This window comes from Oncorhynchus kisutch, linkage group LG17 (genome assembly GCF_002021735.2).
Source record: "Oncorhynchus kisutch isolate 150728-3 linkage group LG17, Okis_V2, whole genome shotgun sequence".
NCBI lineage: Eukaryota > Metazoa > Chordata > Actinopteri > Salmoniformes > Salmonidae > Oncorhynchus > Oncorhynchus kisutch.
In genome coordinates, this window is record NC_034190.2 from 15,310,867 (window position 1) to 15,324,710 (window position 13,844).

The window sequence follows — 13,844 nt, forward strand, 5'->3', positions numbered from 1 at the left end:
TAGCTGCATGGTTTGATGCCAGAGAGGTTGAGGGTAGCCCTTTCCTGCAGTCAAATGACCTAGTGGCCTCATGGGTGGAATGTTATTAATATTTTTCATAATTTCATCATAAATCAACTTTTCTTGTTTTTTAAATGTTGAAAATCTGGTGTTCTATGTCAAACAGTTTTGTTATATTTCAGTCTTCTCTGATGTATATAAAGTGTAATATTGGGATGCAGACTGGAATACATTTCAACTCTAAATCTGACTTGGTACAGGTGTCTTATTTTTAAGCCCATAACCATGTGTGAGGTGGATACTTTGTTCCAAGTAGATTTGTTTAAGACTACCAAGAAAGACTGTGTGACCCTGATTTAGCCCACTGCAGTAAAAGGCTTTAATGACATGTTAGGGGAAGGAAAGGGAGAATTATAGAGGAAGAGAGCGAGAAGGATGAGGGATAAAGGGAGAGAGGGAGGAGAACCAGAGAGCCAGACCCACCGCCACCAGGCTCTCCTCCACAAAGGGTGTGAGCATGTGGGGCCGGATGGTGACCATGATGTCCCTGAAGTCCAGGGCGGAGATGGAGCCGCTGTGGGCCTTGTCCCTCTGAACAAAGGCCTGCCGTGCATGTTCCAACTGCATCTCCTGGGGAGGAGACAGAGGAACACACACACAGATTAACAACACACATAGACATATACACACGCACGCACACACACAGTCTTATACTGCTAACCTTGTGGGGACACACAATTCAGTCCCATTCAAAATCTTATTTTCCCTAAACCCTAACCTGTACTCTTACCCTTACCCTAACCCAAAAACCTAATCTTAATCCTAACCCTAACCATTAACATAATTGTAACCCTAACCCTTGAACCCTTGGTTCCAAGAAAAATCATTTTCAGTTCCAGATAGAACCATTTTGGATTCCATGTAGAACCTTCTGTGGAAACAGTTCTACATGGAGCCCAAAACGGTTTAACTTGGAACCAAAAGGGTTTCTACTTTACTTTGAACCAAAGGTTCTTCAAAGGGTTCTCCTATGGGGACAGATGAAGAACCCTTTAAGGTTCTAGATGGCACCTTTTTTCTAAGATACCCTTTAAATCACATAGATACCCTTTAAATCACATAGATACCCTTTAAATCACATAGATACACAGCCTTTAAATCACATAGATACACAGCCTTTAAATCACATAGATACCCTTTAAATCACATAGATACCCTTTTAAATCACATAGATACCCTTTAAATCACATAGATACACAGCCTTTAAATCACATAGATACACAGCCTTTAAATCACATAGATACACAGCCTTTAAATCACAGATACACAGCCTTTAAATCACATAGATACACAGCCTTTAAATCACATAGATACCCTTTAAATCACATAGATACACAGCCTTTAAATCACATAGATACACAGCCTTTAAATCACATAGATACCCTTTAAATCACATAAATACACAGCCTTTAAATCACATAGATACAGCCTTTAAATCACATAGATACCCTTTTAAATCACCATAGATACACAGCCTTTAAATCACATAGATACACAGCCTTTAAATCACATAGATACCCTTTAAATCACATAGATACACAGCCTTTAAATCACATAGATACCCTTTAAATCACATAGATACCACAGCCTTTAAATCACATAGATACACAGCCTTTAAATCACATAGATACCCTTTAATCACATAGATACCCTTTAAATCACATAGATACACAGCCTTTAAATCACATAGATACACAGCCTTTAAATCACATAGATACACAGCCTTTAAATCACATAGATACACAGCCTTTAAATCACATAGATACACGCCTTTAAATAACATAGATACACAGCCTTTAAATCACATAGATACACAGCCTTTAAATCACATAGATACCCTTTAAATCATACAGACATTCCTAGCTTCAGAGACATAGAGCAACAAAACACGGACACAAACAGAGACATCGTCCTGTTCGGTTAAACCCGGTAACATTATATTTCTGTGACATGATTTAGACATGTTGTGGCAAAATGTTGTCCTCTTATAACATTTTAATGACTTCAGATGAGGGTGTACCTACAAACACACACATACACACACACACTTCTCGGAGAAGCAGGATGGCCGTTGATGGACCCCCCTGACGCCATTTTCCCTCTCAGTTACAGGGAAACAGCATTTGGCGGAGCTGCAGTAATTTGCGCTCTCCTCTCCTCTCCTCTCCTCTCCTCTCCTCTCCTCCTCCTCTCCTCTCCTCTCCTCTCCTCTCCTCTCCTCTCCCTCCTCTCCTCTCCTCTCCTCTCCTCTCTCTCCTCTCCTCTCCTCTCCTCTCCTCTCCTCTCCTCTCCTCTCCTCTCCTCTCCTCTGTCCTCTCCTCCTCCTCCGCTCTCCTCTCCTTTCCTCTCTCCTCTCCTCTTCCTCTCTCCTCTCTCCTCCCTCTCCTCTCCTCCTCCTCTCTCCTCTCCTCTGTCCTCTCCTTCTCCTCACGCTGCTGCAGTGGGGCGTCGCTTGTGTTTCTCTCACCAGTCCAAATCCCCCATGAAGGCACTCCAGGGGATACACATGCAGACTGGCTAATCACCTAACTGCTCACTATTTCACAACACACACACACGGCACAGCAGCTTCCTCCTCTGTGGATCGTAGAGACAACAGACAGGCTCATGGGAAGACTCCAGTGGGGCTTTGAAATGAAAAGCCATTATCACTACTGTACCTGTGACCACACGTCTGGTGAGACATCCTGTAAACAATAGCGCTTCCTCTGGGCTCATACTGAAAATACCACAATTCAAACAACTGTAAAACGTGGAATACCAATAGGCTACTTACTGACTTTATTTCAGTAAATTACAGATGTTATTGAATATTATTTTTACATTGATTTTGACTATAAAAACTCTACTTCCTCGCTACCATCCTTTGTCATAAGAACTCCTGTGTCTAAGTCTGAGTGACTAACATTTTTGATAACATAACAGGCTCCAGGCTACGCTCAATAACCCCAGAAAACAGTTTCAGGAGATTGACACCTACATAAAGCTGAAAACAAAGGGGAGAATAAGTAGAGACATTTATCCCAAAAGAGGTGTGATCTGCAAACCAGGTTTCTGTGAGAGCAGGGTGTCAGGAACAAGCACTTATGATTCTGCATAGGAGCTCGTCAGCTACCTACTGCCATATAACGATCAGTTAGGAGAGTCATCATTAGGGGAGGTTATAGTAAATGTACTGAGGGGGTCCAAAATGTAAACCATACAAAGGAACATATCGCAAATAAACAAATAATTTGGAAATGGGACAATCCCAAAGACGCTTTTCAGTTTTTTGGGATGAATAGGTCCAAACCAATAAACATGTGTGGGGGGGGAAGAAACTACCACAGATAAAACAGCGAATGAAAAAAGAACTGGAGCGGTATAGTCAAAACAAGAGAGAAAGGACGAGAAAAAGAGAAAATAATAGCCTGTGTGTGTAAAGGAAAAAATATCCCTGAGCTATATAGGCTGGACAACACAGCAGAGTTAGGAGCTGCCTGGACTGCCACAACCACATGGAACAACAGAACAATTGCGGCCCAGAATCTAGTCAGTTTACAGTTTGTAACTGAGTGTTTTAGAGACATGGTTTTCATTTCAGGAGGAGAGCTTAGCCTCTGACGACCAAATCACAGACCGCCACAGTATTTACACTCACTTTAATTGTTCCTGGACTGGACGGAATAAAAAACATTTGACGAGCCACTTCTGTTTTGGGTTTCGATACGAAAGGCGTTGGCGTCTTTCCTGCTGTTTAAGGTCTTTAAACAATGGAATACCTGCAGGAGAAATACTGTACAGATTCCCTCTAACTGTTCCCAGTGGTTCCGACCAACACACACCAGATTAAAGTCATTACTGACCCTTAAAGCTACAGTCTGGGATTCTGTTTTTTCCCCCAGCTAAATTGGTGAATATCAAGCATTGAAATTACCATTGAAAACACAAACCCAGATCATAGACTGTAGCTTTCAAAGCCCAGACATAACTTAACAAGGCCACTTTAATGCCCTCCATCCATGTTTGGTGTGCCAGCCACAGACCTATACTGTATATTGGTGCCAAAATTCCCAAAACAATGAATTTAGCAGTATTGATTGTATTATTGTTTGAGCATAGGAACATAGTATTAGCCATGGCAACATGTGTAGAATTGCAGAAAATTTGCTTTAAAATGGTTAAATGTTCTCTCAGCTCCATGGCAGAACATGTAGAATCGCATGAAATTAGCTTTAAAATTTAAAATTTTTCTCTCACCTCCATGGAAAAATGTGTAGAATTGCAGGAAATTAGCTTTAAAACAGCAATAATTTCTCTAATCTTAAAAATGTACAAATTTCTCTACACAGCCAAGATGGGGGCCTCTAAAATGCAGCCGCGCTGACTGTCCGACCGTGCCCATTGCCCCTGCCACATCCACCACCTAAGCTCCTTTCTGATCCTGAAAATAAATAATGGTTGCATCCTAAATCGCACTCTATACCCTACATAGTTCACTACTTTTGACCAGTACCCTATGGGCTCTGGACAAGAGTACTGCACTATATAGGGAATAGGGTGCCATTTGAAATGCAAATCATGTAATTTTGGAGAATCTCTGGCATCCACCAAGACAGTAATTGGCGAGACATTTGCAGCGCAAAAGTTTTTCCGGATCTTGTGTGCATCTGGCTCGTCATCATTATGGATGATTATGCAAGTAAACACAGTGTATAAGGATGACTAACCCCATTGAGGAAACCACTGAAAATAAACCATAGTATATACAGTACACAGTTTATTAGGTACACCACCCCATTCATGAAAATGGTTTGCTCCTACAGACAATGAGTCACGTGGACGTGGCTTGCTCTATAAAGCAGGCAGACAGGCATCGAGGCATTCAGTTACTGTTCGCTTGAATGTTAAAATGGGCCAAACGAGTGACCTAAGCAACTTTGAGCGTGGTGCAGTGGTATGATCGCTGGTGCCAGGCGCGCCGGTTACAGTATCTCAGAAACGTTCTGGGCTTTTGGGCTTTTCACAAACAAACAGTGTCTAGGAATTACAGAGAACAAAAAAACACAGTCCTGTGGGCAAAAACAGCTTGTCGATGAGAGGTCAAATGAAAATGTCAAAAATCGTGCAAGCTACAGTTGTGTGCAGAACGGCATCTCGCAATGCAGAACTCGTCAGTCCTTGTTACGGATGGGCTACTGCAGCAGACGACCACACCAGGTACCACTCTAAAAACAAGAAGAAGCGGCCCCAGTGGGCACGTGATGGCCTGGTCCGATGCATCCCAGTTCCTGTTGAATCAGGATTTGGCGTAATCCTGCCAGGTGTCAACAGTACATACTGGTGGTGGTGGTGTCATTTTAAAATGTTATTAATGTAACCCTTATTTAACCAGGTACGTTGACTGAGTGTGGGGAATGTTTTCCTGGCACGGGTTAGGTCCTTTCATACCAATTGAGCAATGTTTCCATGCCCGAAGAATTCAAGCTGTGCTGGAGGCAAAGTGGGGTCCGAACCAGTACTAGATGGGTGTACCTAATAAACTGGCCCCTGAATGTACATACAGTATATTTGCTGTATAATAAAAGTATGTATTATTACAATTATACTGCGCTTAACTGTGAGATACACAGCTGAAATCTGTATTATCATTCATATTACAAGGGGGAAAATAAATTATAGTATTTTTAAATAGTAGTAAATTAAAATAACTGAATAACTTAAAATAACAGTAAAGGTCTTCACTCAGGTCTAAGTGGATTTATAACAACCACTTTCTCCTCTACTACTGGGAAAACACTTAAATCACAGCCCCTGAATTAAATAAGAACCACAGAAAAAAAGACTTTTCTGACTCAGTTATTATGACATGAATCAATAGCTATGAAATTGGGGCAAACTGACTAAATGAAGTGAGTGAAATAGGAAATGTGTATTTCATAGTTGAGCTATGAGCATTACTGCTGCACTTCTGGTATGAAGTATTGGAAACCACTGGAGTCGAACTGTGCAAGCCCTGAATGCAAAATATTTCCCTAATGTCACTGGCTGCAACACATGCATGCACGCGCGTGCGCGCGCACGCACACAGACACAGACACAGACACACACACACAGACAGACAGACACACACACACACACACAGACCCACACACACACACACACACACACACACACACACACACACACACACACACACACACACACACACACACACACACACACACACACACACACACACACACACACACACACACACACACACACACACACACACACACACACACAATATCAGTGTGTTCTTCACAGTGCAACCCATCTGGTCCAAGTTAAGTGTAACATAGAAAGCTCATTCAGATATAGTGAGTGTAGATGCAAACTTGGCAAGGCCCTCTCCTCCACTCTCCCTCTCCCCTACTCTCCCTCTCCTCCAGTCTCCCTCTCCCCTGATTTCACGTCTAGACATCATATTGGAAAATGGCTAGCACACCACAAATACAAAAGGAATGCGGCAGCAGCAGCACGGCTGATACTACCCTTTATGGAAGAGAACACGTCTACCTGTTTTCCATAGAAGGGTGTATAGGTGGAGTGGGTTTATATTGTTGGTTACGTCACTTAACTGTAATGGAAAACAAATGCCAGCGTGGTCTAAAGTATAACCTCAGTGTTTCATTAATGCCTAATCAGGACAATATGGCGAGCTGTGCTGGGGAAACAGGACCAAGTAGAATCAGGACAATATGATGAGCTGTGTTGGGGAAACAGGACCAAGTAGAATCAGGACAATATGATGAGCTGTGTTGGGAAACAGGACCAAGTAGAATCAGGACAATATGATGAGCTATGTTGGGCAAACAGGACCAAGTAGAATCAGGACAATATGATGAGCTGTGTTGGGGAAACAGGACCAAGTAGAATCAGGACAATATGATGAGCTGTGCTGGGGAAACAGGACCAAGTAGAATCAGGACAATATGATGAGCTATGTTGGGGAAACAGGACCAAGTAGAATCAGGACAATATGATGAGCTGTGTTGGGGAAACAGGCCAAGTAGAATCAGGACAATATGATGAGCTGTGTTGGGGAAACAGGCCAAGTAGAATCAGGACAATATGATGAGCTGTGTTGGGAAAACAGGCCAAGTAGAATCAGGACAATATGATGAGCTGTGCTGGGGAAACAGGACCAAGTAGAATCAGGACAATATGATGAGCTGTGTTGGGGAAACAGGCCAAGTAGAATCAGGACAATATGATGAGCTGTGTTGGGGAACAGGACCAAGTAGAATCAGGACAATATGATGAGCTGTGTTGGGGAACAGGACCAAGTAGATTCAGGACAATATGATGAGCTATGTTGGGAAACAGGACCAAGTAGAATCAGGACAATATGATGAGCTGTGTTGGGGAAACAGGACCAAGTAGAATCAGGACAATATGATGAGCTGTGTTGGGAAACAGGACCAAGTAGAATCAGGACAATATGATGAGCTATGTTGGGGAAACAGGACCAAGTAGAATCAGGACAATATGATGAGCTGTGTTGGGGAAACAGGACCAAGTAGAATCAGGACAATATGATGAGCTGTGCTGGGGAAACAGGACCAAGTAGAATCAGGACAATATGATGAGCTATGTTGGGGAAACAGGACCAAGTAGAATCAGGACAATATGATGAGCTGTGTTGGGGAAACAGGCCAAGTAGAATCAGGACAATATGATGAGCTGTGTTGGGGAAACAGGCCAAGTAGAATCAGGACAATATGATGAGCTGTGTTGGGAAAACAGGCCAAGTAGAATCAGGACAATATGATGAGCTGTGCTGGGGAAACAGGACCAAGTAGAATCAGGACAATATGATGAGCTGTGTTGGGGAAACAGGCCAAGTAGAATCAGGACAATATGATGAGCTGTGTTGGGGAACAGGACCAAGTAGAATCAGGACAATATGATGAGCTGTGTTGGGGAACAGGACCAAGTAGAATCAGGACAATATGATGAGCTATGTTGGGAAACAGGACCAAGTAGAGGAACCCAAGTCTGTGTGTGTCAGGCCAGGGGCTGGATGGGCATCAAATAGTACACTGAATACAGACACCATGGGCATCACACAGAGTGAATACAGACACACACCATGGGCATCACACACAGTGTGAATACAGACACACACCATAGCTTTTAAACACACAGTCTGAATACAGATACACACCATAGCTTTTAACACACAGTCTGAATACAGATACACACCATAGCTTTTAACACACAGTCTGAATACAGACACACACCATTGCTTTTAACACACAGTCTGAATACAGACACACACCATTGCTTTTAACACACAGTCTGAATACAGATACACACCATTGCTTTTAACACACAGTCTGAATACAGATACACACCATTGCTTTTAACACACAGTCTGAATACAGATACACACACACCATAGCTTTTAACACACAATCTGAATACAGACACACACCATAGCTTTTAACACACAGTCTGAATACAGACACACACACACCATGGTCATCACACAGTCTGAATACAGACACATACACACCATGGTCATCACACACCGTGTGAATACAGACACACACCATAGCTTTTAACACACAGTCTGAATACAGACACACACACACCATGGTCATCACACAGTCTGAATACAGACACATACACACCATGGTCATCACACACAATCTGAATACAGACACACACCATAGCTTTTAACACACAGTCTGAATACAGATACACACACACCATAGCTTTTAACACACAGTCTGAATACAGACACACACCATAGCTTTTAACACACAGTCTGAATACAGACACACACACACCATGGTCATCACACAGTCTGAATACAGACACATACACACCATGGTCATCACACACCGTGTGAATACAGACACACACCATAGCTTTTAACACACAGTCTGAACACAGACACACACACACCATGGTCATCACACAGTCTGAATACAGACACATACACACCATGGTCATCACACACCGTGTGAATACAGACACACACCATAGCTTTTAACACACAGTCTGAACACAGACACACACACACCATGGTCATCACACAGTCTGAATACAGACACATACACACCATGGTCATCACACACAATCTGAATACAGACACATACACACCATGGTCATCACACACAGTGTGAATACAGACACACACCATAGCTTTTAACACACAGTCGGAATACAGACACCATGGTCGACAGATAGCTTTTAACACACAGTCTGAATACAGACACACATCATAGCTTTAACACACAGTCTGAATACAGACACACACACACACCATGGTCATCACACACAGTGTGAATACAGACACATACACACCATGGTCATCACACAGTGTGAATACAGACAAGCAGGTTAGAATAAATATCTAACACAGACTGATGGGGTTTCATTGGCTTTGTACAATAATGGGTATGCAGGGTCTGAAGGCAAATGAAAAGAACTCGACAGATAGACAGAGTCAGACACAAAGGGAGAGAGGAGGTAAAGGACTAACTAACTGACAGAAAGACACATTGACATGGACAAAAAAGAGCAAGACATTTACTCAGACAGGAGAGAGAGAGAGAGAGAGAGAGAGAGAGAGTTAGAGAGAAAGAGAGAAAGAGAGAGAGAAAGAGAGAGAGAAAGAGAGAGAGAAAGAGAGAGAGAAAGAGAGAAAGAGAGAGAGAGAGAGAGAGAGAGAAAGAGAGAGAGAGAGAAAGAGAGAGAGAAAGAGAGAAAGAGAGAGAGAAAGAGAGAAAGAGAGAGAGAGAGAAAGAGAGAAAGAGAGAGAGAGAGAGAGAGAGAGAGAGAGAAAGAGAGAGAGAGAGAGAGAGAGAGAGAGAGAAAGAGAGAGAGAAAGAGAGAGAGAAAGAGAGAGAGAGAGAGAGAGAGAGAGAGAGAGAGAGAGAGAGAGAGAGAGAGAGAGAGAGAGAGAAAGAGTTAGAGAGAAAGAGTTAGAGAGAGAGAAAGAGAGAGAGAAAGAGAGAGAGAGAGAGAGAGAGAGAGAGAGAGAGAGAGAGAGAGAGAGAGAGAGAGAGAGAGAGAGAGAGAGAGAGAGAGAGAGAGGAGAGAGAGAGAGAGAGAGAGAGAGCATTTACTCAGACAGGAGGGAGAGAGAGAGAGAGACAGTCACTCTATGTGAGTGCAAGGTGATATAGAGAATATCAACCCACCAGGAGGAACTGGGTGAACTCTCCATAGCTGAGGTGTTTGGTCCTCTCCGTGCCGAAGTGCAGCCGCATGAACTCAGAATCCCAGTTAAAGGGGATGTGCTGATGGTTGGTGGTCTGGCTGAAGACCTGCTTCACATCCTCTGAGGAGAGACCAGACAAGACAGGCACCTTTAATGAAATCAATCCCCTTATTATTCTGACCCCTGTTGACAAACAGACTATTGTAGATGGCTGGTTAGCAGTAGCATTGCTTCACAAGACTCAGTTACTTGCAGACATGGGAGACAATGTTGTGTATTATGTCAGGAAGAAATGTGCTATTATTTTCTATGAAATCATAGAAATGATCATCATTGACCAGTTAATTTTTTATAGATTTCATATTAGAAAAGTATGTGTTAATAATTACGAAGGTTACAGGTCCCTGAAACCATAGGTCTAAACAACGATGATGGATAGATATCTGATGGAAGCATTAGACAGTACTGAGGCCTACCGTAGCTATAAAAATATGCAAAGCTATGTGATTATACGCTTTTCTAATTCTGTAAGAGTCTCATTCAGTAGAGGCAATGTAGGTGGAGACATTGAACACCAGCCCAAATGATTACAGCCTCATCAGAGAAACCAAAACAACAGATAGTCAGAAAGAAACCTATTTTTTATTACACCCCTAAACAAAAAACGTGTTTCATCCCCTAGCATGTATCAGTGAATGAATAACTTAAAGAGAAATGAGAGAGGGGATCCGTACCAAATTGCACCCTATTCCATAAATACCTTTGATCGATAGTAGTGCACTATTTAGGGAATAGTTATGTCATTTGGGACGCAGACCAGAGAAATGGTAGTGAGATTTTTTTCCCCAGCCAGATCAGGCCATACCTTTCGGAACAAGACAGCTCCAGCAGGTTTTACACTTTAATGAGGCAATAAAAATGCTGCATTTACTGGGCAGTGTAACACTGCAGTGCCATTCCCTATTCCAGACCTGCCGTTTATATTATCAGCCTTTATGGACCTGTCAACATTCAGGAAACCTTTTATTCTTCTCTTTTTTGGTCTCTTTGGCTGAACTACAATCCCGTTTTAAATGTGTGTTGCATGTCACAGTTTAATTAACTCTATTCCACGAAATGATGGATTAACTTTTATAAAACACTTAAAATTAACATCCCTTCATTTAAAAAATATCTGTTTTTCCGCGATCACTTAATAGGAATTACACAGGTTATTAACAAACAAGAAAACAACGTACAAAAATGTAATAAAAATGTATAACAAAAACCCATTTATGATGTGGAAAAACAAACTGTCTTTAATGCAGCTAAGCCACAGCAAATCCTGCTTTCAATACATTATAAAGGAGTGACTTGTTATTTTGGTTGAGATGGAGAAGGCCACTTCATCTAATGAAAAATTGAAGAAAGAGATAAAAATCATGTAATGGATCACAATAAAGCGACTTTGACAAGACCATAATCTCAATCACAAGTTATTTGCTTTCGGTGAAATGGTAGCTGAACGTGAGCGATAAACAGCAGCGTATGGGCATGTGTAATGTTTTTCATGCAATTTTCCACTTCTTGTTGCATCTTCTAGCGTAGCCACGGCAGCGTCGGGGTAGGCTATATTCATTAACCTTCCAGAAGGCAGAAAAACAACAGAGCTTTTAATTACCAAACCAGATACACCACGTCACTGATAAATAGTGTAATTGCTCCTTTTAAATATGAACATTTACATATGTGCATACATAATCAACCACAATGATCTTACTCCCTGCCGACTACCAACAATTAGAACGGAATTTACTTTCTCTCTGTTTGTGCCCAAGATATGTGCGCCGCATTTGAAATCAGCCCTAATGTGCTAATTTGGCATACCTACAGAAGGCAAAATTAAGGTTGTTTAAATCAATTAGGGAAATGTGAATCACGTACAAATGTCTCCTCTTCTCACCTCTGGGCTTGGAGCCTTCTAGGTAATGGTCCCAATCACAAACACACTCCCCTCCTCTCCGACTCCCCCTCCACCCCTCCAAAACCGATATCTGTCATCTCCATAGGGGTGCTTACACTGTCACCTTCATAGGGGCTAAGGTTACTGTCATTGATTCTGATGGTTATATGTGACAATATTATTTTTTAGGTCATTTTGTTTTTTAGTAAAAGTGATGTCTTTTTACCTCTTCCGAAATAAAAAAATAAAAAATGTCAAATGAAATGTACTTTCAGTAAATAAAATAACTTATAGTGTACTTGAGAACAGCTTTAAGAATTCCTCCTTCACTTCAATATGAATATCCTAGCTATAAGTGTCCACGTTGTTTTGTACTTCAGCAGTCACAAATCAAACCTGGGGGTTGGAAATAGAGCTGTCAATCAAATCAGAGGGAACGTTACGTACCGTAGGTGGCTGCTCCTTTGCCTGTCTTGTCGAACAGCAGGAAGGCAACCACGTAGAGAGCATCTGGGGCACAGAGGACCGACTCAAAGGCCACAAACTCCTGGAAGGAGATCAACCTGATGGAAAGAGAGAGAGAAAGAGAGAGAAAGAGAGAGAAAGACAGACAGACAGACAGACAGACAGACAGACAGGCAGGCAGGCAGGCAGGCAGGCAGGCAGGCAGGCAGCAGGCAGGCAGGCAGGCAGGCAGGCAGGCAGGCAGGCAGGCAGGCAGGCAGGCAGGCAGGCAGGCAGGCAGGCAGGCAGGCAGGCAGGCAGGCAGACAGACAGACAGACAGACAGACAGACAGACAGACAGACAGACAGACAGACAGACAGACAGACAGACAGGCAGGCAGGCAGGCAGGCAGGCAGGCAGGCAGGCAGGCAGGCAGGCAGGCAGGCAGGCAGACAGACAGACAGACAGACAGACAGACAGACAGACAGACAGACAGACAGACAGACAGACAGACAGACAGACAGACAGGAAGGTGAATGTTAGGATATCCTAAGGTCTACAGATAATGTCCTGTTCCACAATGAAAAAGCAGAGGACTATCAGTAAAACAAGCAAAAAATGGATACACATTTTACAGCACGTGTAGTGTTATCATTAAGAAGAGAACTATGCAAGTTCCAATGTATAACACTGGGCTTACTGGGTGACAAAAACCAAACCACAGAACAGCCTATCAATATATGTCCATCTTAATTCAAGTAGGCCACTTCTCAGCTGAGTGAAATGTCCTAAATCGTTGAGTATGACTGTAGGAAAATGAAAACATTAAGCAAGGTTTTGAAAGAACTCTGTTCTTCAGTATAGTGTGCCAGTCTGAGTTGGCTGCTATAAACGTTGACGGGTAACTTTACACATGTAAAAAGGATTAAATATGATGTTTTACATTTCCCCCTCTGCCATTATAAACAGGTGTACAAGCACAAAGGGAGTTTTGAACGGATATCCTTTCACTATATTTCAGCACAAAAATATACATTTGTGGCACAAGCCCAACAATGTATTAGGAAGGGTGAATTCTCTCTCTCTATATCTCTTATCTTTTCTTTCTTTTTCTCTCTCCGTTTCTCTCTCTCCCTCCTTTCTCTTCTCAATATTTTCTCTCTCTCTCTCTCTCTCGCTCTCTCTCTCTCTCTCTCTCC

General features: G+C 42.3%; 1 protein-coding gene across 1 annotated transcript in view; it reads right to left on the minus strand.

The window, feature by feature from the left end:
* slc25a13 (solute carrier family 25 member 13) overlaps positions 1-13,844 on the minus strand; it is an 84,359-nt gene that overhangs the window by 53,567 nt on the left and 16,948 nt on the right. The window contains exons 4-6 of the mRNA XM_031795168.1: positions 12,648-12,763; positions 10,239-10,378; positions 484-630 (exon numbers count right to left, since the gene is read on the minus strand). Coding sequence (XP_031651028.1) covers positions 484-630; positions 10,239-10,378; positions 12,648-12,763 — 403 coding nt within the window. The remainder of the gene's footprint in view (positions 1-483; positions 631-10,238; positions 10,379-12,647; positions 12,764-13,844) is intronic.